Source organism: Vombatus ursinus, unplaced genomic scaffold (assembly GCF_900497805.2).
Source record: "Vombatus ursinus unplaced genomic scaffold, bare-nosed wombat genome assembly UNPS02014791.1, whole genome shotgun sequence".
NCBI lineage: Eukaryota > Metazoa > Chordata > Mammalia > Diprotodontia > Vombatidae > Vombatus > Vombatus ursinus.
In genome coordinates this window covers 744,589-771,442 of record NW_020954569.1, presented here as the reverse complement: position 1 = coordinate 771,442, position 26,854 = coordinate 744,589, and the positions used below count along the sequence as shown (strand labels likewise).

The 26,854-nt window shown below is 38.7% G+C and overlaps 1 protein-coding gene across 1 annotated transcript in view; it reads right to left on the bottom strand.

Moving 5' to 3' along the window:
* The window catches only part of KDSR (3-ketodihydrosphingosine reductase), a 55,756-nt gene that overhangs the window by 6,862 nt on the left and 22,040 nt on the right, over window positions 1-26,854 (bottom strand). Inside the window, exons 4-9 of the mRNA XM_027869098.1 lie at window positions 26,058-26,123; window positions 25,789-25,884; window positions 22,349-22,540; window positions 10,825-10,908; window positions 2,720-2,803; window positions 122-223 (exon numbers count right to left, since the gene is read on the bottom strand). Of these exons, the coding sequence (XP_027724899.1) occupies window positions 122-223; window positions 2,720-2,803; window positions 10,825-10,908; window positions 22,349-22,540; window positions 25,789-25,884; window positions 26,058-26,123 (624 nt within the window). The remainder of the gene's footprint in view (window positions 1-121; window positions 224-2,719; window positions 2,804-10,824; window positions 10,909-22,348; window positions 22,541-25,788; window positions 25,885-26,057; window positions 26,124-26,854) is intronic.

The window sequence follows — 26,854 nt, the reverse complement described above, 5'->3', positions numbered from 1 at the left end:
TTTCCAGTAAGAATCCTTTATATATTGAAAAGCTGCTGTGATTGATGCTTTCCTCACCCCTCGGTCTTCTAGGCTTAAAAATGAGATACTTTCTTTATATACTGACCCATCCCAAACTTACCTGCTGGAGACCTTCTGTAATAGAAGTTACTGGTGACATCCCACAGGTCAGTGAGGACAGCATGTATCCATCTGAGCCAATGGAACTATTAAAATTTCCTTGCTGGAAAATAAGAAAAGGAGAGGTTAATGTCATTAGCAAGAAGATACTCCCTACTCACTCCCTTGCTCAAATTAATGCTGACCTTGGCTAGAGACTGAATTCACAGTTATTGACTCCTACTTTGTTAGGCAAGCTAAGGTATGAACACATGCACCTTTATGCAGATAAGTCTTTGCCTGGCTCTGTGGACACTGGCCAAATGCAGAGAACCATTTAGGGTTACTTTAAAACATTGGGACCATTAACTCTGACCTTGAAATAAAGTAAGATAAACAACCTCTTTCCCTGCTAAGAAATAGTTCTACTTCTCCTTAGAAGTTTTAGCAGCAGTCAACCTTCTTGACCTCTACACAGTGTTGGCAAATCCCTCCTTCTCCTCAATATCCCCTTCCCTTACAGGTGTCACGACACTGCTCTCTCTGGTTCTCTCCTTTCTGACCAATTCTTCCTTTATAGGATTCATCATCCATGGCCTGCCTTCTCTGTGTGGTTGTACCCCAAGGCTCTCCTAGCTGGGCCTTCTCTTCTCTCTATAGCGATACTCTCTGTGACCTCATTAGCTGCCATGGGTTCCACTATCTATATCTACAAAGATGACTTCCAAATCTATATGTATAGTCCTTGCCTCTCTCCTATGCTCCGGTTCCATTTCACCAAGTGACTGTTAGACATATACTTGGATTGTCCCACAGGCATCTTGAACTTGCCATGTTCAAACAGAACTTTTGATCTTTCCTTCTAAACCCATCAATTCTACTGACTTTCCTCTTCAGCCAAGGGCATCTCTACCCTTCCAGGCACCTAAGTTTGCTTCGGCATCCTCCTCAACTCTTCACTTCCCCACCTCACTTGCCCAAACACCCTTCCCCTATTTCCAATCCACAAAATCTTGTTAGTTCTATCTTCCTAATATCTTTTATATCCAGCCCCATTTTTTTCCACTCACACAGCCTTTACCATAGTTCAAGCCCTCATCCACCTCTTACATGAATTATTGCAATAGTTTCCTAGTTTTTCTATTTGCCTCAGGTATTTCTCCCCCCTCTAATCTATTTTCCACACAACTGCCAATTTACTATTACTAGAGCTCATGTTGTACCTAGTCACTCCCTTGCTCAAGAAACATCAATGGTTCCCTATTGCCTCTAGAATAAAATAAAAACTCCTTTGTTTGGTATTTGTGGCCCCTGACAACTTGCTTCTAATGCACCTTTCTAGACTGATTTTTTTTTATTACTTCCCCTACATATTCCATATTCTAGTTAAACCAGCCTGTTTGTTGTCCTTCATTCATGGAATGCCATTTCCCGCCACCATATCTTTGCACAGGCTGGCTCTTATTTCTGAAATGCTATCCTTCCTCACCTCTACCTCTTGGGATTCCTAACATCCTTCAAGGTTCATCTCAAGGGCCACTCCTGCAAAAGGCTTTTCCTAATTATTTCAGTTGTTGGTGCTCTTCTGAAATTACTTTGAATTTTAAAAATTTGTATTTATTTGTGAATGGGCTACTTTCCCAAGTAGAATATAAGCTCCTTAAGGGCAGGGGTTATTTCATTTTTGATTATATATCTATCACCTACTATATTGCCTGGCATAGAGTAGATACTTAATAAATGCATATTGAATGGTACATTACAAAGAATTCTGGATTTGAAGTTAAAGGATGTGGGTTCAAGTCCCAACTGGCTTTGCCTCTTGGACAAATCACTTAGCCTCTTTAGGCCTCAGTTTCCTCTCTTGTGAAATGATGGATTAGATGGCCTCAAAGATTCTTTCAGCCTTAAATCTATGATCCTATGATTCCAAAATGCTGAATAACTCACAAATACTTTCTGATCAATTTCACTGTCTTGATTTTCTGATTAACTCAAGTCCAAGATAATCTGATAGCTATATTATTACAAACCCTCTCTTACAGTGAACTAACACCACTACTTCAGAAAACCCATTTGCCAAGAGGAAATGAGATACCCTGAAAATCAATTACATTTTATAATTACTAGTTAACATTCAGGAAAATAGTAATGGACAATAGGAGGAAGAAAGAGGCAGTAGGCTCCTGGTGAGTTAAATAGGACAGTAAACCTCTGAATAACAAAAAAAAATGGCTTTAAAAAGGAAGAAACAGATCTGTAACACGTGTCATCTATAGTGTGCACGATTTTTAATACCTCATAAGCTCCTCATGTTTGAGATTTCATGAGAGTCTTTTTAATGAACTTGGATTCTCTAAGAACTATACTGGTAAACTTGCTTTTGATGTTAAGAAATACTGTGTTCAGAATTCTGTTATTAGAGTGTTCAAGACAGAAAGAAAGAATGGCATCTGACATTAAGCATTATGAATTCTATTCCTTTAATAAGTTAATTCAGTTCTATTAAAAACTACATACAATTATTTATGTTTTGAAATAAGCTTGGGGCACATATCTTTCTAAGCATGTGGTGCTGCCAATCCAAGCAAAAGAAGAAAAAAATAGAGATTTTACTTACCGTGGCATCTTTGACAATTTGTTTTGCCACTTGTTCTGGTTTACAAAGTGATGAGGTCTCTGAAATAAGCTGAGTCTCTAAAGGCTTAGGAAGCAGAAAGTATATGTGTCAATATCATTACAATGCTAATTAAATTAAAGGCTGAGATTACTTTTTCTAGGGAAATATTTTTCTAGGTTTTTTAATGTTCTCCTTTTGATTAAGTTCTTATATTCAAGAAAAGGTCTGAAATTTATGAGTGCCTCCTCCTTCATAGTGACAGTAAAATTCTCCCAGGGGGAAGGGAGGTAGTAGAAGTAAAGTGATGCCCTGCTTTCTCTAGGACATGTGTTTTGTCACCCCAGTTGGAGAGGAAATACACTTGTGCATACATAGAAACCGTCCTTCTCTGGACACATTCCTCCAGGTTGCCAATTGACAGGCAGTACCTTGGACAGAGGGCAGACTGGACTTTGTGGCTTAGAAAAGTTTTGTCTGAAGATTAGCACTAAGGTTCTGATCATCCTCACTATGAATAGGCTTGGATTACAGCCTACCGAGCATTAACTATTAGCTAAAGACTTCAGCAAAGAGACAGTTCAGTATCAGTCCAAGGAATCTTATTAGGATTCTTAGGAAGTTGGGAAGGGGTCTTCTTATGAATCACTAAGAAACTATTCTTTATCCCTATTCCTATGGTAAATTGATGAATAGATAATAAAATTTCAGCTTTTGGGTCTGTCAACAATGAGACGACATATGTAAAAGCACTTTGCCAAACTTAAATTGCTATGTAAATACTATTTATCTGTAAGGGGTCCATTCTTCTAGTCAAGCACCTTGCTTTCTAGTACATTTAATAATTTAATATATTCAGTGGGTAAAGAGCTGGACTTGAAGTCAGAAAGATCTGAGTTCAGATTCGGCCTTATTGGTGTGTGACCCTGGGCAAGTCACTAGGTGGTGTAGAGTTTTGGACCTGGAGTCCCAAAGACTTTGTATGACTCTGGACAAGTCACTTAGCTGCTCTGTGCCTCAGTTTCCTAGTCTATAAAATGGGAATGATAGTAACACCTCTCTCAAAACTGTGAGGATCGAGTCCATGAGTTCTTTGCAAACCTTAAAATATTTTATAAACGTAAAATAGGGATAACAACAGTATCTACTCTACAGAAATGTTTTGAGGATCAAATGAGATAGCATATGTAAAAAAACTCTGCAAACCCTAAAGTTGTATGTATAGTACCCTCGTGCCTCAGAGCTCCCAGGTTCAGATATCCTTTTCCCAAGGACTATAAGCTCATCAGTATTGAAAAAGATCTCAGAGGTTATCTGGTCTGACCCACACCTGAACAGGTCACCTTGAAAGGCAGTGCTAAGTTGTTACCAAGGTCATTTACTGAGATAAGATGTTTGCATGAAACAAAACAAAACAGAACAGAACAAACCTAAGACTACGTATGCTTCAAATGGCATTATTTCTGGCATCAGAATCAATCTGATGAGAATACGAACAGGAACATTTGGAACAGAAATGCCCAACACAAGCACTATGGCACACATACCATTAAATCATGCTGTGCCAAACTCTCAAAAGCAGCTGCATTTTATAATTGAAGGTAACTGCACTATTTGAACAACAACAATGTCCTTTATGAAGTGTTTTATAAGAGAAAAGTCAAATCATAGGACTGAGGTAACAAGTCCTGAGGTATGGGAATCACACTAAGATTGAGATGCTGGCTCTTTGGAGGGTGTACCAATCCTTCTAGCTCACTGGCACTAGTTAGTTAACTAGCTGTCTAGCACACACTAGTGGTTATGGAGTTAGTTAACTAGTTCTCTAGCACACACTAGTGGTTATAGAGTTAACTAGTTCTCTAGCAAAACTAGTGACTATAGAGCTAGTTAACTAGTTCTCTAGTAGACTAGTAGCTGTGGATTGAGTTAACTAGTTTTCTAGCAAAACAAGTGACTATAGAGCTAGTTAACTAGTTCTCTAGCACACACTAGTGACTATAGAGCTAGTTAACTAGTTCTCTAGTAGACACTAGTGGCTGTGGATTGAGTTAACTAGTTCTCCAGTACACATGAGTGGCGATAACCCCCCAAGCACCCAAAGGACCAATGGAGAATTGTCCTCACCCATAGTAGCCAGTGTAGCATTTTGCTGGGGAAAAGAAACCCCATTTAAAGATTTATTCTGGAGGCTGAGTAAAAATGAAACCATCATGCACTGTTATCCCCACTCCAGGAACAAAAGTCTATTTACTCAATGTTATAAATCTGCTTTGCAGAGCTTCTCTAAAAACAGATTAATCTGTTCTACCCTAAGACAAGACATCTGGCTTAAATTTAAATGGTGGACGAAATGAGAGAAAGAGACAGGGACAAAGAGATCAAAAAGAGAGAGAGAGACATAGAGAAAGAGAAAGAGACAGAGAAAGAGAGAAACACAGGGAAAAAAAGCTTCTAAACTATAAATATATCTTACAAATGCTGAGGCCATGGCCTGTTAAGTGCCAATTTTCTTCTGAAGATCTTAAGACTTATTAAGCAGTCTTACAAAATAGCAAGGAAACTATCATAGATTCCAGAATTTAAGGTGCTAAGGGCTAATCAGTCCAGAAGTAACATGGTACATCAAAATATTTAAAAATAAATAAATAAGGTACAGCAAGGTGGCGCAGTGGATAGAGCACTGGCCCTGGAATCAAGAGGACCTGAGTTCAAATGTGGCCTCAGACACTTGACACTTAATAGCTGTGTGACCCTGGGCAAGTCACTTAACCCCGATTGCCTTGCCAAAAAAATAAATAAATAAATGAAATTATAAAAAAAATCAACAGAGTTGGAGTCTTGGTTCTACGTACTAGTATTTGATTGCAATCAGTTTTAACTCTCTGAACCCCAGTTTCCTCATCTATGAAACTGAAACGACAATACTTTCACTGCCAACTTCAATAGGATGCTGTAAGGACCTTTCTCACAAATTTCACTTTTTTAAACTACAAAACACAAAGTAAATGCAAATTATAATTAAACACTAAAACATTTTTTTCCTGAAAAAAAATAACACTGCAACTTTCTAATCTCCTCAGACACAAACAGACTGGATTTTTATAGTACTTTACAAAACTCTTTCATACAACCACCAGATTAAGTAGATATTAAATGTATTATTGTTTTGGGGTTTTTTTCCTGAGGCTCAGGAAGGCTAAATGGTTTAGTCACCTAATTAGTAAATGTTAAAGTATGAACTGGAGCCTAGGTCTTTTGACTCAAGTGTTGGTTTGTTTGTTTGGTTTTTTTCTTTCATCATAATACATAGGTTGGAAATGGGGGACAATTTAGAACCATCAAAAATAGCCTATTTGATAAGAGAAAAAGAGAATTCCTAAAAGAACAGGATATTTTTATCCTATGCATAAAAGAACTGTGGCATTTGAAGGAAAAATGGACTCTCTAGAATTCCTAATAGAAGTTCCAGGAATTCTAACGGGTTCTAGACTGTAAACTGAAGGGAAAGAATCCATTCAGGAAGTGGCCAGGCATATTAGCTAACCTTAAAGTGATGTATGAAACCTTACACAGTCAACCATGATCCTTTCTAATGATACATTACATTTATACTAGGTAAAAAGGTTATCAGAGATGTGGATGGCTAGCTGGCTTTTCCTCATGCATGACACTATTACACTGTCTCCATGTCCTTGCTCACATGGTCCCCCAGGCCTGGAAAGCAACTCTCATCTGTCCCTTGGGTTCCTTAGCCTTCTTTAAGACATAGTTCAGATTTCTCTTCTTATGTGAACCCTTCCCTGAGTCCCCTAGTCCTTACTGCTCTCTCCCTCTGGAAATCACTTTGTATTATTTTGTATTACTGGTGCTATCCATTCTAGAGAGATGACTGATTGAAGGCACCGAATGAGATATAAATATTTTTGTATACAACCATAGAAAGAATATGTCTTGCTTGATATTTTAAATATGCATGCTTTGCATATCTGTCATAAGAAATTTGTTTTTCTTTTCTTTTTTTTCAATGAGGTGGGGGTAAGAGGAAGAGACAGTATAGTTATTAATTTTTTTAAAAAAGAGATTAGGTGGTGCTACAGATGTGAAATGTTGCATGTACTTTCAGATGAGGTCTCCCCAATATTGGTTTAATTTAACTCTTTTACTTTGTTACAAAAGACCTCTCAGGAAGTGAGAGTAATCTGTACATGGTTGTAATGTAAAAATTAAACATCAATGAAATAGAGCAATAGCCTTTTAAAATTACAAACAAATAAATAAATATGTATTATTTTGATGGCTTTGAGGTCCATGTTAGAAGTTTGGAAATTCCCTGTGCAGTTGAGGCAAAGTGGTGGGGGCAGACTTTTTTTGTGGCCCTTCTTACGAAATACTAAGAATAAGCTGGAGCCGTCAGGTAGCGTGATGTCAGTTCTAGTCAAATGTGCCGTGTGTGTGTGTGTGTGTGTGTGTGTGTGTTGTTGTTGTTGTTGTTGTTATTGTTGAGTCATTTCAGTCATGTCTGATTCCTTGTTACCTCATTTCGGGTTTTCTTGGCAAAGATAACAGAGTGGTTTGCCATTTTCTTCTTCAGCTCATTTTATAGATGAGGAAACTGAGGCAAACAGGGTTAAGTGACCTGCCCAGGGTCATACAGCTAGTATCTGAGACCCAATCAGAACTTGGATGAGTCTTCCTGACTTCAGGCCTAGCACCCTATCCTGATGAATGGTAGTTATGGGTGAATTAATCAAACTTCAGATTCAGGAACACTCTAGGACAGGAGTTCTTAACCTAGGGTCCACCAGGTCCCAAGGGAGAGGGGAATCAATAGAAAGATTTAATGAAGTCTGTAAATTTAAAAAAAGGTTTTTTTATGGTAACTGGATTTCAATATAATTGGTTTCCTTTGTAATATTTTGTATTTTATTTTATGCATTTACAAACATTATTCAGAGAAGGGGTTCATAGGCTCCACCAGATTGCCAAAGGAGTACATGATGCAAAAATAGGTTAAGAATACCTGGCGTAAAGCATAGAGGGCCAATCAGCCTTGGAGTCAGGATGAGTTATGTTTCAAGTCATGCCTCTGATGACACTCCTGGCAATGTGACAGCGGCCAAGTCTCTTCACTTCTCAGCAACCCAGGCAACTCTCCATGATGAAGTTACAAAGCTAGTTCTTAACTGTATATACTATATACTATACAGGTATAGTATATACTACATATAGTATAGCTAGTACTGACCTGTATCTACTATACAGGTATAGTATATACACTCTCCAATATTCAGGGCCATAATGGCAATATATTCATTCATTCAACAAATATGTGAGTATATAATATAGTAATAACATATTTATAAAGAAATTTACAATTTCCAAAGTGCTTCTCTCACAACAAACCTGTGAGGAAGGCAGTGTATTATTATCTCCATTTTACAGATGGGGAAACTGAGGTCCAGAGAAGTTAAGTAACTGGCTTAGGGTCACAAAGCTAGTGAGTGTAGGCCAGATTTAAACTTAGATCCTCCCGATTGCAAGCCTGGTGCTCTGCACCACCCAACTGCCCACGAAAGGACATTCTAGCCTGAAACAACAGCATTAGCAAAAGCACAGAAATAGGAAAATTAGAAGTGCATTCAGAGACAGCAATAATAGTATAGTTGAAGTTTAGATGGCACAAAGAGGAGGAGAAATGATGCTGAAGAGGAAGGATTGGGCCAAATCATGACAATCCTGGGCAGGTTTTATCTCTTTTAGGACTTTATTCTACAGGCAGTGAGGAGTCACTGAAGGCTTATGATTTCAAGAAGGATTTAACAGGATTGGGATGAAAAAGATTAGAATTAAGTTAAAAAGAATAATCTGACTAAAATGTGTAGGATGGGATGTCCTGGGGGAGATAGGTTAGGAAGTTATTACAGTGATCCAGATGAGGTGACAGGAGCCTAAACCTATGTACATGGCAGGAGGGAGAATGAAAAGGCCCATGGTGGAGCACAGGTTCTGATCAGACATTCACTAGCTTTGTGATCCCGGGCAGCTTCCGTACTCTCTCTCAGAGCTTCAGTTTCTTTGTCTACAAGATGGGGATAATAACACTGGAACCACCTCGGCACAGAGCGGTTGTGAGGATAGTGCTTTGCAAACCTCTGAGTGCTACAAAAATGTGAGTCTGGGAGTTGTAATGGGCAGGACTTGGTCACTGATAGGCTAGAGGAGGGGCAAGGGGGAGGGTGGAGCCAATGACATTAGGGAGCCCAGGTGACCAGCACAAACAGGGAAGGCAAAAGGAGGGGCAGGTGAAAGGACAGAACCGAAATACAGGCGTGGGAGCCATCTGTCTGCAGAAGGGCAGCAGAGGAAGCCACAGGAGCAAATAAAATTACCAAACGAGAGACTGGAGAGAGAGAAGAGAATAGGGCAGAGATCTGAAACCTGGGGAGCAAAGACATTTTGAGGGTGGGAAGAGGAAGAGGAGACATTGGAGGGGACAGTGAAGGAGCACCTCAAATGAGAGAAGAAAACCTCGAGAATTCAGTATCACTCAAGCCAAGGGAAGAGCTTCAAGGACCAGACGGGTCAACAGAGTGTCAAAGGTAGCAAAGATGGAAGAATGAGAAGCAGATCCTCCCTTGTGAAGGTTCTCAGCAAATGAATATTTGATTTGATTGAACAAGCATTTGTTGTGTACACACACACACACACACACACACACACACACATTGCAACATAACTCTGTTTGTACAAGGTACTTTGCTAAGTGCAAAAGATAAAAAATCAGAACCAAAACAGTTCCCGCCCTCACAGACCATATATTATAAGAGTAATGTAACATATACCCAGATGACTAAATACAAGGTAATTCAAGAAGGAGAATTGTGTTAAGATTGGAGGAGATCAGGGAAGTAGTCAGGAAGGAGGTGACACCTGAGCTGAGCCTGAAAGACAAGGATGCCAAGAGGCCCAGAAGGAGAGGCTGCATTCCAGGGAGGTAGGAGCTAGGACTGCTTGTACAAATGCATGAAAGCAGGAGAGGAACGGCTGACTTCCTGTCTGGCAGAAAAGGAGGGTGCATGAAGGGGAACAGTGTGAAATAATCTAGAAAAATGTGGGGAGGGCAGCTAGGTGGCACAGTGGACAGAGCCCCGGCCCTGAAGTCAGGAGGACCTGAGTTCAAATCTGGCCTCAGATCAAACACTTGACACTTACTAGCTGTGTGACCCTGGGCAAGTCACTTAACCCCAATTGCCTAAAAAAAAGAAAGAAAAAAAGAAAAATATGGAGGGCCTGAAATATCAGCCTGAGGAGTCTGTAGTTTATCCTGAAAACTTTTAAGTATAGGAATGACAAGGTCAGGCCTGTACCTTAGGAAGATTCTTTTAGCAGCTGTGTGGATGACACATCGCAGAGAGGAAAAACTGGAAGTGGGGAGAATGTTATAGAAGAATTGACAAGATGTGGCAGCTGGCTGGATTTTGGTGGGAGGGGAATGGGAGGGGCCAAAGACAATTCAGAGGTGATTATGAGAATTGTAGTGCCCTTATCAGAAACAGAAACCTTTAGAGAAAGGACAGATTTTTCAACAAACACAAACATTTCAATATATAAAGAACAAAAAAAGAAGAATATATATGAAATTGTGAACTTCTGTTACAGTTTGAGGGTCTTGGGGGTTTTTTTTTGGAAAATAATAATTAAAATTGACAAGGTAGTACCAAATGGCTCTCTGTGTCCCTTCCTGAATTTTTTTTTCTTTTCTGCTGTGTTTTTAATGTGACTGATTTTTTAAAATGATACATGATTTTTTTTGCATCTCTACTACCACCAATTAAAACAAGATGACATCTAATGCAGTAAGGTTTTTATTTTTAAAATCAACCATGTAAATATAGGATTATAGGAAGATAGATCAAAAGCAGTTCATGTGACTTGCCCAGGGTTACACAGCTAGGAAGTATCTGAGGCTGCATTTGAACTCAGGTCTTTCTGACTCTAGACCCAGAACTCTATCCATTGTGCCACCTACCTGTCAGAAAAACATGGAGTCTGCAGCATTATAAAACAACATCAAAAGGCACATACTAAAGCAAATACATTATTACCTTTGTTTTCTTTTCTTCTGCAAAACCTGGGGTGTCTGTATCTGGTGGATAGGCAATTGTTATATAGATGTTATATGGCTTCACCTGCATTTTAAAAGACAACATTCATCAGTAAACAGAATATAGTTTTCCAAATTACATGTCGATTTTCATATGTCATACCTAAATATAATAAATAAATATGATGATTCTCAAATGATATTTAAGGTTTATAATTTAAGAACTTGGCACTGCTGAACCAAGGTGCCATCTTCTCTGTGAGGTTCATTATAGGCAAGACCATAGAGATGGTCATCATTTGGTACCCTCACTCTAACCTTTTTTACAGAAAACAGTAGCCCCAAAGAATAGAACAATCACCTTTTGCCAAAACCTTCCTGAAATCCATTGATTCCTCCCCACTCAAGGAGTAATCCAAAGATGGAGAAAAAGGTGATTCAACCATCAGGGGTTTTGAAAGAAAACACATGCACAAAATATAAGGCTCGCATACAGACATAAAACCATATTCCTTCAAACCTCACCTCTCCCTTCCCTGAGACCAGATAGTAATACTGCCCACTGACCCTTCCCACCCTCAGGCAAAATGCTGGTTTCTGTGACTAGTTTTTCCCTACAAAGCTGCTACTAATTATCATTTTAACTTCATTTTACCTATATAAAAAAAATTGGAGGAGGAAGTAATTATGTTGCAGCCTTCATTGCCCAGGGAATAAGCCCTTGTACAAAAACAAAAGCCAAGCTAGGTGGTACACACTGTAATTTCTACTACTAGGGAGGCCTTGAACTAGTGAATTGCTCCAGCTGGGGGGTTCTGAGCTACAGTGGATTAAACTAATTAGCTGTCCAAACTAAGTCCAGCAGCAATGTGGTGAGCCCCAGAAGCAAGGAGCCACCAGGCTGCTTAAGGAGGGCAAACTACCCCAAGGCATAACTGGAATAGGTTAAAATTTCTTCGACAGTCAGCAGTAGGAGTTTGCCTGTGAGTGGCTTCTGTGCTTCCAGGCTAGGCAAGGCAGGGAGACCTAATCCCCCAAGCACCCCTTCCCCATAAAAAAAGAAAAGAAAGAGAAAATCTGATATAGCTTCTTTTGATCAGCATACTACTGATCAAAGGAAGAGGAAGCAAGGTATAATGAAAAGCACTAAATGTAGAATCAGCAAAAACCTGGGTTTGAATCCCACTAGCTACATTAAGATTTTTTTTTTGAAAAATCAACCACGGAAGTATAATGTTATGGAAACGTAGCTTGAATATGGTTCGTAGACAAGTCCCTGAAGCTTCATTTTTCTCATCTGTAAAATGGGCATACTAATAGCAACTACTTCATAGGGTTGTAGTTAGAATCAAGTGAGATAACATAGCTAAAGCTGTTTTGCAGATCTTAAATCATTATGTAATTGCCATGTATTGTTAATGTTGATGTTTTTATTATTGTTATCATTATAGGCCAGATACACATTTCCCATATGCCCCTTGTTAATGCAGAGACACTCACTGGGACACTTCCATCTCTGAACAAATATTCCCAGGGCCATATAATCATCCTCCAATACCTCTTCCTCAAAGTAAAACCCTAGACCTCAAAGCCACCTTCTTCCACACATTCCTGAGGCAAACCTACAGAACAGAAAAGCATATACTATTGTTTCCTGAGCTATTTCCTGACCATAAGGTCTCCTACTTGTTCTCCTTCCTTCCCTGAATCCTATCAATCCAGGGGAGATTATTCCTTCATGTAGGAAGAATTTTCATACTCTGGATATTCCCTGGATAGGACATTAGACTACCCTTCTCCAGAACACCCACCTAGAAAGTTCTTTTACACACTATGGAATATGTTACTTAAAATACCTCAATTCAATAAGATACTCCTTTTTTTAAGAATTTTCACTACCGACGGTCTCTCGACATTTTGCACATCTGAATGGATGTATGACAAAGCATTTATTAAGTGCTTAAAATATGCCAAGCTAAGGGATGAAAATACAAAGACAAAATTGAGAAGTTCCCTACCTTCAGGAAGCTTACACTCTAATAGGAGAAGGCAAGACGTAAAGGGAACTGGTGGCAAGGAAAGAAGGGGAGGGTATTTGTAAGGGAAGAGGGCAGGGCATGAAGATGTCCAGGGCGAAGATGAGAAGGCATGATCCTAGGGAGTACAGAACTGAGTGGCTTAGGTCCTCTTAGGCAGGCTTTCCAATGGTCCAGCTTGAAGGGTGGAACATGGCCAGAAACAGAAAAGCATTCAAGCTATATTAGTCCTCGAGCTAGTTTCTTTCTTGATTTGTTTAACCTGAACCTAATGAGGAATTTTAAAGAATCAGCCCGGCCCTAAAGAAGAGGGTTTTTAAAAATGTTATTAATTAATTTTGCTGAAATTTTTTTCTCTTCTTTCTTTGTCTTTTTAATTTTATTTCTTTATTATAAAGAATGGTTCTCTAGGAGAGGGAAAGGAAAGAAATACAAGGGGAAATCCAGATGATGTAAGGACGAAAGATATCAATAAAAATCTATTTTTAAAAAGAACCGAGCATAAGCCAGAAAGCAAAAGAAAATTTTGTATATTTCCTAAGAAATGAGCTAAGAATTAAGAAGGCAGGGCTAGAGACTCCAGAAAGAAAAGATAAAGGACCAAGGAGAGGTCAGGCCAAAAAGACACTCCTTACTCTGGGCCTGAGTTAATTTGTTTAAAAAGATGGTGGTAGTTGGGGGAGGGGAGCCAAGTCTGAAAGTATGTAAAGTTCTCTCTAGCTCTAAAATTTTCAAGTTCATTCTGCTTCCCAGAGACAATCTCCTACTTGGGCATTTCCTTCAGAACCTCATGCACCCTGGTATCTTTGCTCTACCGGTGACTTGCTCCCTCAGGTCACAATATGCTAGGTCACCACACTGATCTCTTCATTATGAGCACCAAGACAGATCAAAATCCCTTATTGCTTTTTCAATCTGTGGGATTCTTGCCCATGTCCTTCCATAAAGCCAATGCAGAAGAACTACCCAACATACTAGAGACTTTCCTCTGGTTCTTTTACTGTTTCGAAGTTACCAAATGTGGCGCTTATACTGCCCACTTATTGTCTTTCATTTTCTCTATATGATCAGTCCATTTTCCTCACCATCCTATATGTCCTTGATGATATGTTTTACACCATTCTTTATGACAACATAACAGAAACACAAAAACTCAGAGGGGGAAGGGGCCTCAGAAATCATCTAGTCCAAGATTTACATAGAAAAATACCCTCATTTACAACATACTTAGGGGCAGTTAGGTGGCACAGTGGATGGAGCACTGGCCCTGGAGTCAGGAGGACCTGAGTTCAAATCCAGTCTCAGACCAGACACTTGACACTTACTAGCTGTGTGACCCTGGGCAAGTCACTTAACCCCACTGCCTAGCCAAAAAACAAAAAATAAAACAAAAAATAAAACCAACATAGTTGACAAGTTTCATCACTGGCAATGTTTGTGGCCTATTTATATCCATCATGCATCTTTCCATTCTCTTCTGGGGCACCGGAATATTTTATTTGTTTGAGAGAATGCTATTCCATGATTCACAGCTATATAAAGCCACATCAGTGGAGTGCTTCAGTTCTACTAGAGTCTGTGATTCATCGGTGTGGGTACTCCTTCTACCAGCACAGATTAACACCCCTTTCAGTGAATGATCTTTAAAGAGCAGCTATGGCCAATACAGTCATGCCTTGTAGCCAGCCTGATAGTTAACCTCTTCAAATTAAGGTAGGCTGGTGCCTGGATAACAAGATTTAGAGTTTGATGCTGGGCCCAAATGGTAAGACCTCACAGAGTTTGTAATCCACTGTTGTATCTTTCAAGAATTCAGGGTCAGGGTCACATGAAAACGAAAGCATCAAAGATACACATTAGGGGCAATAGGAATATTGGTGTTAAAGAGAAGGGCTTTTGAAGCAGAGCTGTTGTCTAGATGTCAACTGGCCTGATCTCTTCTTTCTACTCAACTCTGGGCCTAACACATGGTTTAGCTGGAATTCCTGTCCAAGTGATGCATATGGATGGACTCACTAATTCCACTGTCTGATCAGTTGCATCTCATAATCTGAGCAATATGCATTGGTCATCAACTTTGTCTTCCCCTTGTAGATAGTTAAATCAATCTTCTTAAATAATTACAGATTTCATTGATGAGGCATTGGGGTGTTCTGTGGTTTGATGCAATTAGACAACTATCATCTGTGAATAAAAACAAAGGAGGGAGTTCTTCTATTTAGATTCTAAGCACAGATCCATCCATGACATGGATAAACACCTTAGGTGTTTTCCTGTTTTTTGCTTCAAATGATGATCATACTCAGTGGGTCATTAAATAAAGTCACATCCATTGTCATAGGTGATAGAATCTTGCCTTATTTTGTGCATGGGAGACAGCTTTGTTTGAGGGAGATCATTTGAAGGAGATCATTTAAAAGCAGTATTTTCTTCTGCGGAATCAAATCATAATGAGAAATAAAGCAGAGTTGTATATTTCACGGGCCTTTTGGTGAATTATATGATTGTAAAGATGTGGTCTGCTATAAAAAATCATCTGCAAAAGTCTGCTTGTTCCCTTCTAATGTTCTCAACAGAGATAGCCTCGATGTATGCATAGTTCTTTCTCAACCATTTTACAGAGATAAGGAAGCAGGCATATGCAGTGGCAGTTGCTGATACATTCTCAATGACCTTTTATTTATTTAGTGAAAGCATCTTCATGCTGTTTTTTATTCTCTTAGAGTCTCTGAGACATATTTAAATCTATTCCCAAGTGCCTTTAAAAGTGTGTCACTTTCAGCATGCATTATTAAGTCATGTCTGGGCAATCCCCCCGACTTCATCATGAAGCGTCACTGTCATCTGCTTACACAATGTGTTGGGTACTGTGGTGGTTCCACTCCTATCACCAATGAGAAGAGATTACAACAGGAATCCTGGCAGACCCGTTCTCTCACATCAGTCTGTTGCTTTCCCTCAAGTTTCATCTACAAATGTTCTAGAGATATTCTGGCTTACCGGAGGCTCATACCATTCTCTCGGCAGCCTTGCCTCTTCTTCAATTACTTTTCAGTGTTTTGTAAAATGATAACATTTAGCATCTTCCACCATTCTCTTCTGTAATGCTTAGCCTAAGCCACCATAGACGCTCAACTCATCCCTGCCAGTCCTTTTTTTCCTTTTCCTCGGAACGAATACTACTCCAAGAACCTCTTCCACTTTGGGTATAGCTCTCATTCTAGGCCATCCTCCCTCATCTCTATCTTAAAGTATCCAGAGCCCTTGCAAATAGCGATTCCTAACCTGGGACATTTCTCTGAACAGACTCCCAGATATGAACAAGAATAGGGCATGTCATCTTCCATTGTAGCTCCCTTCTTTATTTCTTATCCTGAGGCAAAACCCTTTTTCCTAGTACTATGCCTCTCATATCTGGATACTATCTCCTATCTTGGAAGCCAAACCCTTGCTCTTGCTACCCTCAATCCCTACTTCATATCACCCATTCCAAGGCACTTCTCAGCATTCTACTCTAAAGTCTTAAAAGACAGTGGGAAAACAAGATACTTCCTTCATAAAATAGCAATCAACCAAGGAGCATTTATTCAAGCGCCTGTTATGAGCCAGGCACTGGCGACACAGAGACAAAAATGAAACAGTCCCTGTCCTAAAGTACGATATTCTGTCAAGAGAGGCAGAATGTACTCATACAAATATATGCAAGATAAGTGGGAAGGGAGGTGGAGAGGATTAGTTAGACACTAGAACTCAGTTTAACTCATGAATGCCCTCTCTATCTCCCTGATCCTGAGCTCACTTTTAACGCGCCATGATGAGTTTCACCTAAGTCAATCTGCAAGAATTTTAATTTCCTGGAATTGGCAGGTTTATATTTCAAAAACCTAAGAGGTCAGGAAGCAGTTGAGCTGTCTCTCAATGGGATGATACCCTTTATCTCATGGTAGGCTAAAAACTCAAAGCTAAAAATTAAAATTTACACTCAATAGCCTCAGAGAATATCCCAGGGCTTGCTCTTATCACCCAGGCCTCCTTTCTCCCACAGATCACATGCTAAAAGCCTCTGGAAGAAAATGCAGGAGTCACCTGTGGGTAGAAGGTCCTGTATAACAAGTTTGAATTCTGCAACAGCTAGCTGCCCAGGGGAGGGGAAAGATAAGAAAAAGCAGTCTCTTCAGTTTGGTTCCAGCCGAGGCAGGGCCAATATGACATTAATCATCACAGAAGAAAACACAACACTACCATGAAATCTTAGCGAAAAAAATTCACCCATAAATTTTCCCTTGATGGGGGGAGCTCATGCTCTCAACATCAATAGGACCTGCCATTTTAAGGCCCAGTTTACAGTCATAAGTACTTCTGGATTTGGGCCAAGTAGAGAGAGTGATGAAAAAGTACCCCACTCATTTCTACTTCTTTCCAGGGGGATGATCTATGGTGGTTCTACTTACTGCTCCTTTTCTTTCATACCTGCCCAAATGATCAAGACAAGTCCAACTGAAAGGAGCCTCCATCCTGGAGTAGTCTCCGAGGACATAGATCATTCTGGTCCTTTTGAACTTAGTTCTTCTTTTCAAGCCATAACCTTGAACAATGTATCATAACATCTAAAGCTAAACCATGTCATAACTATGCTCTCATACCAGGGAAGTTAGCAAATGAAATACAAACAAGGTTGAGATTATCATCAAAAGCAACATTTCTCAAAATGGAGGTCATTGAGGAGTTCCAAATGGGTTAGACTATCAAAAGTATCAGAAGTGCAAGAAATACCGTCAGGCTTCATTTATTTGAAACAGAACTCCAGACAAAACAGACAATTTAAATAATTCAATCAGGGTTTGGAGATAATCTGACATTTCAAGTTAGCTGGGAAATGGCAATTGTTTGGAATCACTTGCTATTCTGAATTAACTAATATTGGAAACAGTATTTAAATTGTATTCATAAGGTTTTGTTTTTGTTTTTATTAGTACTTAGGGGTAGAATACTTGAAGAACTGATTTTTTTTAGTATTCCTTAATTTTATTTTTTATATTGTATTTTATTTTTTCCCAATTACATATAAAGACAATTTTTAACAATCATTTTTAAAAATTTTGAGTTCCAAATTTTCTCCTTATCTTTCTCACCTCTCCACTCCCTAAGGTGGTAAGCAATATGATATAGGTTACATATGTGCAATTATGTAAAACAAATTTCCATATTAGTCACGTTGTAAAAGAAAAAAAACAGACCAAAAGGAAAAAAACTATGAAAAAAAAATAAAGTGAAAAATAGTATGCCTAGATTTGCATTCAAACTCCATTAATTCTTCCTCTGAAGGTGGGTAGCATTTTTCATCATGAGACCTTTGGAATTGTCTTGTTTCGTTGACCTGCTAAGAATAGCTATGTCATTTATGGTCAATCATCACACAATGTTGCTGTTACTGTGTACAATGCTCTCCTGGTTCTGCTCACTCCATTTTGCAAGAATTGATTATTTAAAATGTGGTATGGAATCCAAGCATGGGTAGAATAGATCCAGGATGCTCTCTGGGCCTCCTTTAGCTAAATGACTAATGAGTCCTCTGTTACAGAAAGGGTAGGATAAGGTTTTTGATGACATTTCATTGAGTTTTTTTTCTTTGCTTATCAACATACTTTGGGGGCCCACATGAACTAAAATGAAGCTATCAGAGTACATAATTTTCCTTACCCCAGAAGCATTCCTCTCATTGTCATAGTCCCTACTTAATTCAGCTAAGCCCTGCCCCTTCCTGGTCCCTTGTCTTTTTCTATTCTCCTTTTCTACTATATCTTTTGAAACCTTCCCTTTATTTTTAACAAACTCTTTCATCCTAGGTCTATCCACCTCATATTCTTTCTATAATAATCATTATTATAATAATAGCAAGCATTTCATAGTGACTTAAGGTTTGCAAAGTGCTTTACAAATATTATCTCATTTGATCCTTACAAAAACCCTGGCAGGTAGGTGCTATTATTATTATTCCCATTTTACAGATGTGGAAACTGAAGACAGAAGTTAAATAACTTGCCCTGGGAAACATAACTAATAAGTGTCTGAGACTGGATTTGAACTCAATTCTTCTTGATTCTACATCTAGCACTCTATCCACTGCATCATTGCTGCCTCCTTCTATCTTCTGGTTATCGAGGAAATCTGGCCCTCTTAGAGAGCCATCCCTGACCACCTTCTCTACAGTGTGGATGTCTGCTTTTTTCAATGAGGCTGAATCGGGGTTAAGTGACTTGCCCAAGATCACACAGCTAGTACGTGTCAAGTGTTTGGTCTGAGGCCGGATTTGAACTCAGGTCCTTCTGACTTCAGGGCCAGCGCTCTATCCACCTACCTGCCTCGGATGTCTGCTTTTCTCATGCTCCTCGGCCCCATACTGCAACTTCCAGATCTTCCTTCTCTTGCAATCATTCTGCTACCTCTTCTCCTCTTCTCTCTCTCCATTCATCTATCTCACCCAGATCTTTTTCGCTATAATCTACTGGATCCTAGAGTTACTCTTCCTGTTTTCTTAAATTTACAGACTTCCTGGCCCACCTCCAACTTCCTCTTTCCCTAGCTGCTGAATAATAATGAGAGAACGTCACACAATAGAGATGAAATGGGTCTACTGTACTCAAATTATCTAATCTCAAATGAGTCTTCATTCCTACATGTTAATCCTTCTATTCTTTCCGGACTACCTCCACTAGTATTTCAAAAGTTCTCTTTTCTCAAGTTGCCCATATTAGCCTCACCCCACTCTCTCTTAGAAGGTGACTGCCCTTTCTATTTTCCTAAGGAAAAAAAAATCAAGGCCATCCATTCATCTATCATGAGCTCTGTCAGCTCCTCTCTTTCTACATCTCATAGTTCTCTGCAGCACCACCTGCCCTCTATGCTTCTGAGAAAGAGGTAGGCTTTTCCTTTGATAAAACTATATATACCCTGTACAGGTATCCTGGATCCTTGTCTCAGCAATCATTTCTGGTTATCATCAATTTCTCCCTTTCTTTAGGTCCCTTTTCTGATGACTACAAATATGTCTTGCTCTCTTTATCTTTAAAAAATCCAGGGATGATTTAACATAAGGAAAATTATTAAAATGTAATTGATTATATCACAGCAAAATTAACAAAAATCATATGATTATGTCAGTAGATGCAGAAAAATATAATACTCATTCCTTATTGATAAAATACAATACTCATTTCTATTAAAAACACTTGAAAGCAGAAGCATGTACCTAAAACCATCAGCAAGCATTATTTGTAATGGGGATAAGCTGGAGAAGCCTTCCCAATAAGATCAGGGGTGAAGCAAGAACGCCCATTATCACCAATATTATTCAATAGCGTATTAGAAAGGTTAACAATAGCAATAAGAGAAACAAGTAAGTCATTTTAAGTATTATAAATGTTCAAATCAGCTACAAAGGACCTACAAAAGAAGATGCTATCCACATCCAGAGAAAGAACTAATACAAACATATATAGTACGGTTTTATATGTATATGTGTGTGTGTGTGTGTGTGTGTGTGTGTGTGCATATATTAGTGTCTAATGATAGCATTCTCTAGGGTAGGGTGGAGAGGGAGGGAGAAAAAGAATTAAAAGTGCACAACAGAACAAAAGAAAACTTAAAGCACAGAAAAGCAGTGTAGCTTTGAAAACAATGTCTAGTATTTATTACATAGTTTTTTTTAAAAAGTAGGCAGTAAAAAAATGAAATGAAAATTCATGGTTTTATATTGAATCTTTGTTTTATGTTGTGTTGCATACATGGAAATATCCTTTTTCAGTCTTTTTGTATTTAAGTTAAAATGAATAAATGTAAATTTTTAAAAAATCCTTCATTTGAACCCTCCTCTTCTCATACTATTGTCCTAGCTCCTTCTGCCAGCCAAACTCCTAGAAACACTCACTGCATCCACTACCTCACCACTCAGTCATTTCTTTTGTGTGTATTTATGAGTGTTCTTGTTTCTTTTTTAGAAGTTTTTTCATTTAACAATAAATTATTTTCTTTATTTCCCATCTAGCTCTCCCAACCACCAATTGAAAAAAGAAAAAAATTAAACCCTTATAACAAATATTCATAAGCAAACAAGACAAATTTATAAATTGGCCATTTCCAAAATTGTATGTCTGTCACAGAGAGGCTATGATAAGGTTTTTGCATGTTCTTTTTGCCTCCTTCACTTGTTAATATATTCTTTGGCCCACAGGAGCCCAAACATCTTGAGTCCATTATCTCTCTATGACTCATGACTCTAATGGTTCATGCATCAATCATCATAGGCCCTCTGGAATCATGGATACCCACTCATTTTTCAACCCCATAAAATCTAGCTTCTGGCCTTACCACTCTACTGAAACAACTTTCTCAAAGGTAACCATAATATTTCCAGTTGTCATTTCCTTGACTTCTCTTTTGGTTCCATTACCCAACACTCCCCCCACCCAAACCTGTATATTATCTCCTCCCTCAGCCTCTGGGACACTGCTTTCCCCGGTTTTCCTCATACCTCTCTGACTACGCCTTTGACTTCCCTGTAATTTAACCTAACACCAACTAGAAAGAAGCATAAAATAAGGATTTTAGAGTAGGAAGAGCACTTAGAAATCACCTAGTTTCTCCCTCCTCATCTCCACCTCTTGGAATCCCTGCTACCCTTCAAGATGAGGCTCTGGAGCTACCTCCTACAGGAGACCTCTTCTGGTCCCCCCAGCTGCTAATGGCTTCCCCTCTCAAGTTATCTTGTCTCTACTTTGTATGTCTCTTGTACAGACCTAGAGATAGGTGAGTCTATTGCCTCCCCTTGTTAGAACATAAGCACCTTGAGAGCAAGGATTTGTTTCACTACTGCCTCTTATCTCCAGCATCTAGAACAATGTATGGCACTCAGTAAGTATGTGGAAACACTGTCCTATTGCACATCAGTGACTCTTATGTAACTTATAGTTGTAGCCAATATGTGTTGAAAGTAAGGCTTGAACCCAGATTTTCTTGACACCAAAGGCAGTCCCATAGCCACTCTGCCATGGTGCCTCTCAGCCCTACACTATGAACCTTAGAAGTCCCATAAACTGTTGGATTATTCAAGACAATACTAAAGGACTAATGATGAAGCATACTGCCTCCAGAGAAAGAACTGATATTGTTTGAATACAGACTGAAGCATGCTATTTTTTACTTTCTTTCATCCTTTTTTTCTTTCATTAGAGTCTTCTTGTACAAAATGACTAATATGGAAATGTTTTACATGATTGCACGTGCATAACCTATTTACTGTCTCAGGGAGGGAGGAGGGGAGGAAGGAAGAGAGGAATAGAATGTGGAACTCAAAACTTTAAAAAAAAGTAAAAAAATTGTTTTAATAGGTAATTGGGGAAAATTTTATATACATATATATATATATATGTATGTATATATGTATGTTCAGAGTAAAGATTAAAAAAAGTAAAGTAAAAAAAATTTTTTTACCTCCATCTGCAGAGCTTCAGCCAATCCTCTAAGGGCAAACTTGGATGATGAGTATGCAGTAAAGCCAAATAACCCTAATTGTCCTGCCTGGGAGGACACAAAGACAATTCTGCCCATCCTTCTTTCTTTCATGGTAGTTATCACTGCACGGCTGGGGTACACACTGCCCAAATAATTTATATTCATTAATCTCTATGGGGAAAAAAGGTCATAAGGATTATTTGAAAATTTTCAACCCTCAAGCACTTAACACATTCAATTCAATTAGTATTCATTAAACACCTACCATATGCAAGGTACTGCACTAGGTGCTGGGGATCCAATAACAAAAATGAAGGAATCCCTGCCCTCAACTTATATTCTACTGGAAGATATAACACGTAGATAGATAGGTAAATGCAAAACAGCTTTAAGACAGTGGCTTTACTTTAGAGATGAGAAATCTGCCACTCAGAAGTTAAGCAACTCATCCAGGGTCACACAGCTGGTAAATGGCAGAGGCCAGATTTGAACTTGAGTGTCTCTGACCCCAGACACTGTGCTCTAACCACTGCACCATCTAGCTGCCCTAGTAAATGGGATGTTCAGGGAAGGCTCTGCACAGGAACTTGCTGCATCAGAGTTGAGACTTGAAGTAAGCTAAGGATTCAAAGTAGCAGAGGTAAGGAGGAAAACCATTCCATCACTGGGGGACAGTTTGTGTAAAGGCATGGTGATGGAAACTACAGATACTGAGTTCAAGGCCAATTTACCAGGAGGGTAGAGTACTTGAGATAAAGTAATACAGAATCAGTCTAGAAAAGATAGATTAAAGCCAGATTGTAGAAGGCTTTGAAAGCCAAAGAGAGAATTTATACTTTATCCTTGAAGTGGGAGCCATTGAAGCTTCTTGAGTAGGAGAAAGGCATGTGTCAGATCTATGCTTTAGGAAAATCAATTTGGCCACTGAGGATGACTGTGGTAGAAAGGGGAGAAACTTGAAGAAGACAGCACAAGTAGAAGACTACTGCAAGCATAAACATTAGTTGCCTCTCAATAAGAAACTCAAATGTGGAAAAAAAGGACCCTGGAAATTAAACATCATGTCAGTATTCTACCACCTAATACAACGCTACAATCTATTCCACTGGCCTAGAGTCATACACTGGCAACTGAAGCTATTTATGCCCTCAGTAAAAACTGGCCAAACAAGCTTTCTTCGGACAATCTTAGGTGTGTTGCAAACAAAGGTGGGTGGTGATTCTCTTTTTAAAAAGAGAAGTGCTTTGACAAGAAAAAAAAATTCATCGAAAATCCCAACAACACTCGATCTTGCTCAAAGAAAGATAGCTAAGATTCTGCATGTGAATTGGGAATATAGTTTACTTTTAGATAAATCCCATCAACCTAGCTAAACTTAAGAAATAATCTCTAGTCTGAATTTAAAAATCAATCAAGGAATATTATCCCATATATGCAATTTACTATGTAAAAACAGTTGGAATGGAATTCCTTAAATTAAAATAGAAAGAAACCATTTAATTTAGAGAATGAATCTAATATGATATTTGTACCTTCCACATTCATAATAAATCCACATTTGAAGTTCATTATGCCAGAGAATGGCATATTCCCCTACAGGGAATGCCTGGAGGGGAGTGGAAAAGGTTCAAGCTAAGCAAGAAACAGAGGCTCTAGAATATCAGCCTCTTTTCTGCATTATGGCCATGATCTTTTGGGGGAAAAGGCCTGTTTATAAGAAGATGCAAGAGCTAAAAAGCCAATAGGCCCAGAAGAGGAAATTGGGCTCCAAGGGTCAGCTCTAAGTGAGCTTTCTCACTGGACTTGGAAACCAGGATAGAAGTACTACACATCTAGGCCCATCTTCTTCTTAACCTATAAAGAACAAAAAGGAGTTGATGAAAATTAATTTTCAGTGTGAAACTGTTTAATGGGAATTTAATTATTTTGATGGGAATTCATTTTCATCAACTTTACATACTTTACTTCCTCAATCATCTCTCTCAAAATCAAAAACGTACACAAAAACACATGCATAATGCTTATGTCACAAGGCTATTGGGAGGATCAAATTTTTAAAAGTATGTAAAGTGTTCTGTAAAACTTTGAAGTGTTAGCTAAATGCACACTATTATTGTTGTTGTTGTAGATACTTCCACCAGACACACACAAATTAATTTTCTGTAGCCAGCATGTAGACATGCACATATTTCCCCCAGGAATACAGAATCATGGTCATGGAATAATTTTTAAAGTTTCTTTTTTCCCTTTCTCCCAACCAGTACAAAAGCCTACCCCAGGGGTGGGGAACCTGCAGCCTCAAGGCCACATGTGGCCCTCTAGGTCCTCAAATGCAGCCCTTTGATGGAATCCAAACTTCACAGAACAAATCCCTTTAATAAAAGGATTTGTTCTGTAAAACTGGGACTCAGTCAAAAGGCTACACTGAAGACCTAGAAGGCCACGTATGGCCTCAAGGCCTCAGGTTCCCCACACCTGGCCTAGTCAATCTCTTCTGTACTTCTGTTCTTAAATTGGCTGTTTCCAGTCAGCTTCCCTCCCTTCCCTTATCACCTCATGCTTTGACTATTATAGTTTTCTCCTAGATATTTCCTCCCAATCCATTCTAAGTACACAATTACTGGAAAATTTTTATTTCATCAATTGTTTTTTTCATGGGTTAAAAGGAAGATGGATCTTGCCAAGTACCCTTTCTACCTAACTGATAAAGTAGCTTCAAATTACTCTGTTTACTTCCTGATGACTTGACTAAGTGGGAAAGCAGGTGCTTGAGGGGTTAGGAGACTTCACCACTGACCTCAGATCAAGAGAACTGGACTCTAGGTCTCTTGGTTTTCTTAGCTGAAACAAGAATATGTAACTAACATATCTCAAAGGAGGAAGAAGTCACTGTTCAGAATGGGATGGAGACTTCAATAATACATTAAGAAAAAAATGAGTTATCAGGTTAAAAATTGTACTTTAGAGAACATAAAACTAATATAATAATATTATAATATATATAATATAACCTAATAATAATAAAACTAATACAAAAACATTTTATTTTGGGGAAGAAGTGAAACTCTAAACATGCTTCCATGGTGATGGGTCCTATATATAAACTGAGATAAGGGCAGCTAGGTGGCACAGTGGATAGAGCACTGGCCTTGGAGTCAGGAGGATCTGAGTTCAAATCCTACATCAGATATTTACTAGCTGTGCGACGCTGGGCAAGTCACTTAACCCCCAATGCCTTGGGGAAAAAAAAAGTTGAGATGGCTCTAAGAGCAGACATTTATCATTAATCGGTCCATTTTCCTTAATTCTAAAGGACTCAGGATATAGCCTACTGTTCTCAACTAGCCTTATTCCCTCTTAGGCAGGCTTAGAGTGCATTTCATATATTTAATTATTAAAGGGAAAGCATTTGTACTCACTTCAAAATAATTTATTTCAAGATCTTCAAATTTTCCTGAAACCGATGTCCCAGCACAGTTTACGAGCATGTCAACAGGGCCCAGCTTTTCTTGTGCCTAGAAAAAAGGTCATCGCTGCAGGTGTCTTGATTAATGAAAGATGTGAAACTCTTAAAAATGCATGAAAATAGTTGCAAATGCTAACAAATTCTTTCATTTAGCCCAGATAATGAAATAATAAATGTAAAAAGAACATCGATGACCTAGGCCCAGTGGGCCAGAGCTCTTACTTGTTTAATGACGTTCTCCACTTGTCCATAGTCTTGAGATACATCAACAGATATACAAAGCACGACCTGATAAAAAAGAAAGCCATGAAACACATTTAAGCACCTGCTAATCTATTTTTAAATATCTTTACTTTTAAAAGAGATAAGTGCTTAATGTGGAAATATGTTTACAAGACTGCACATGTATAACCTATAACAGACTGCGTGCCTTCTTAAGGAGGGAGGATGGAAAGAAGGGAAGGAGAAAAAATTTGAAAGTCAAAATCTCATAAAAAATGAATATTGGAAACTATCCTTACATGTAATTGGAAAAAATAAAACACTACTTACAAAAAAAAAAAAGAGGCAAGTTTTTTTTTTCAGCAATCAAGTCCAACAAGATTTCTGAATACAAGGATTGGCATGGTATTTGAAACGAGCTAAGAGACCATTTATTTAGTTTCCAGGAAAAACAATCAGAAAAAAATGTGTTAAAAATGTTAAAACTTTAGCAATATTGTATCTGTCAAAGACTGCTCTACCTGTGATCAAGCAGCTATGGCTCCAAATCAGAGGCCAAACATTTAAACTCAGAGAAACCAAGGGCTAGGCAGGTAGCACCTGACCCCACCCCACAGGCAGCTTAGTGCCAAACCAGTTTGAGTTAGGAAAGGAAGGAGCCTGCTCAACAGTGAAGTCCCTGGAGCTTTACTATAAAATAATTTCATGGTCTTGGACAAGACCTCTGAGTCATTTTCATATTCTAGAATCAAATCAAGTTCTCATTCTATGATTCAGCTATTCTAATCAAAACAATG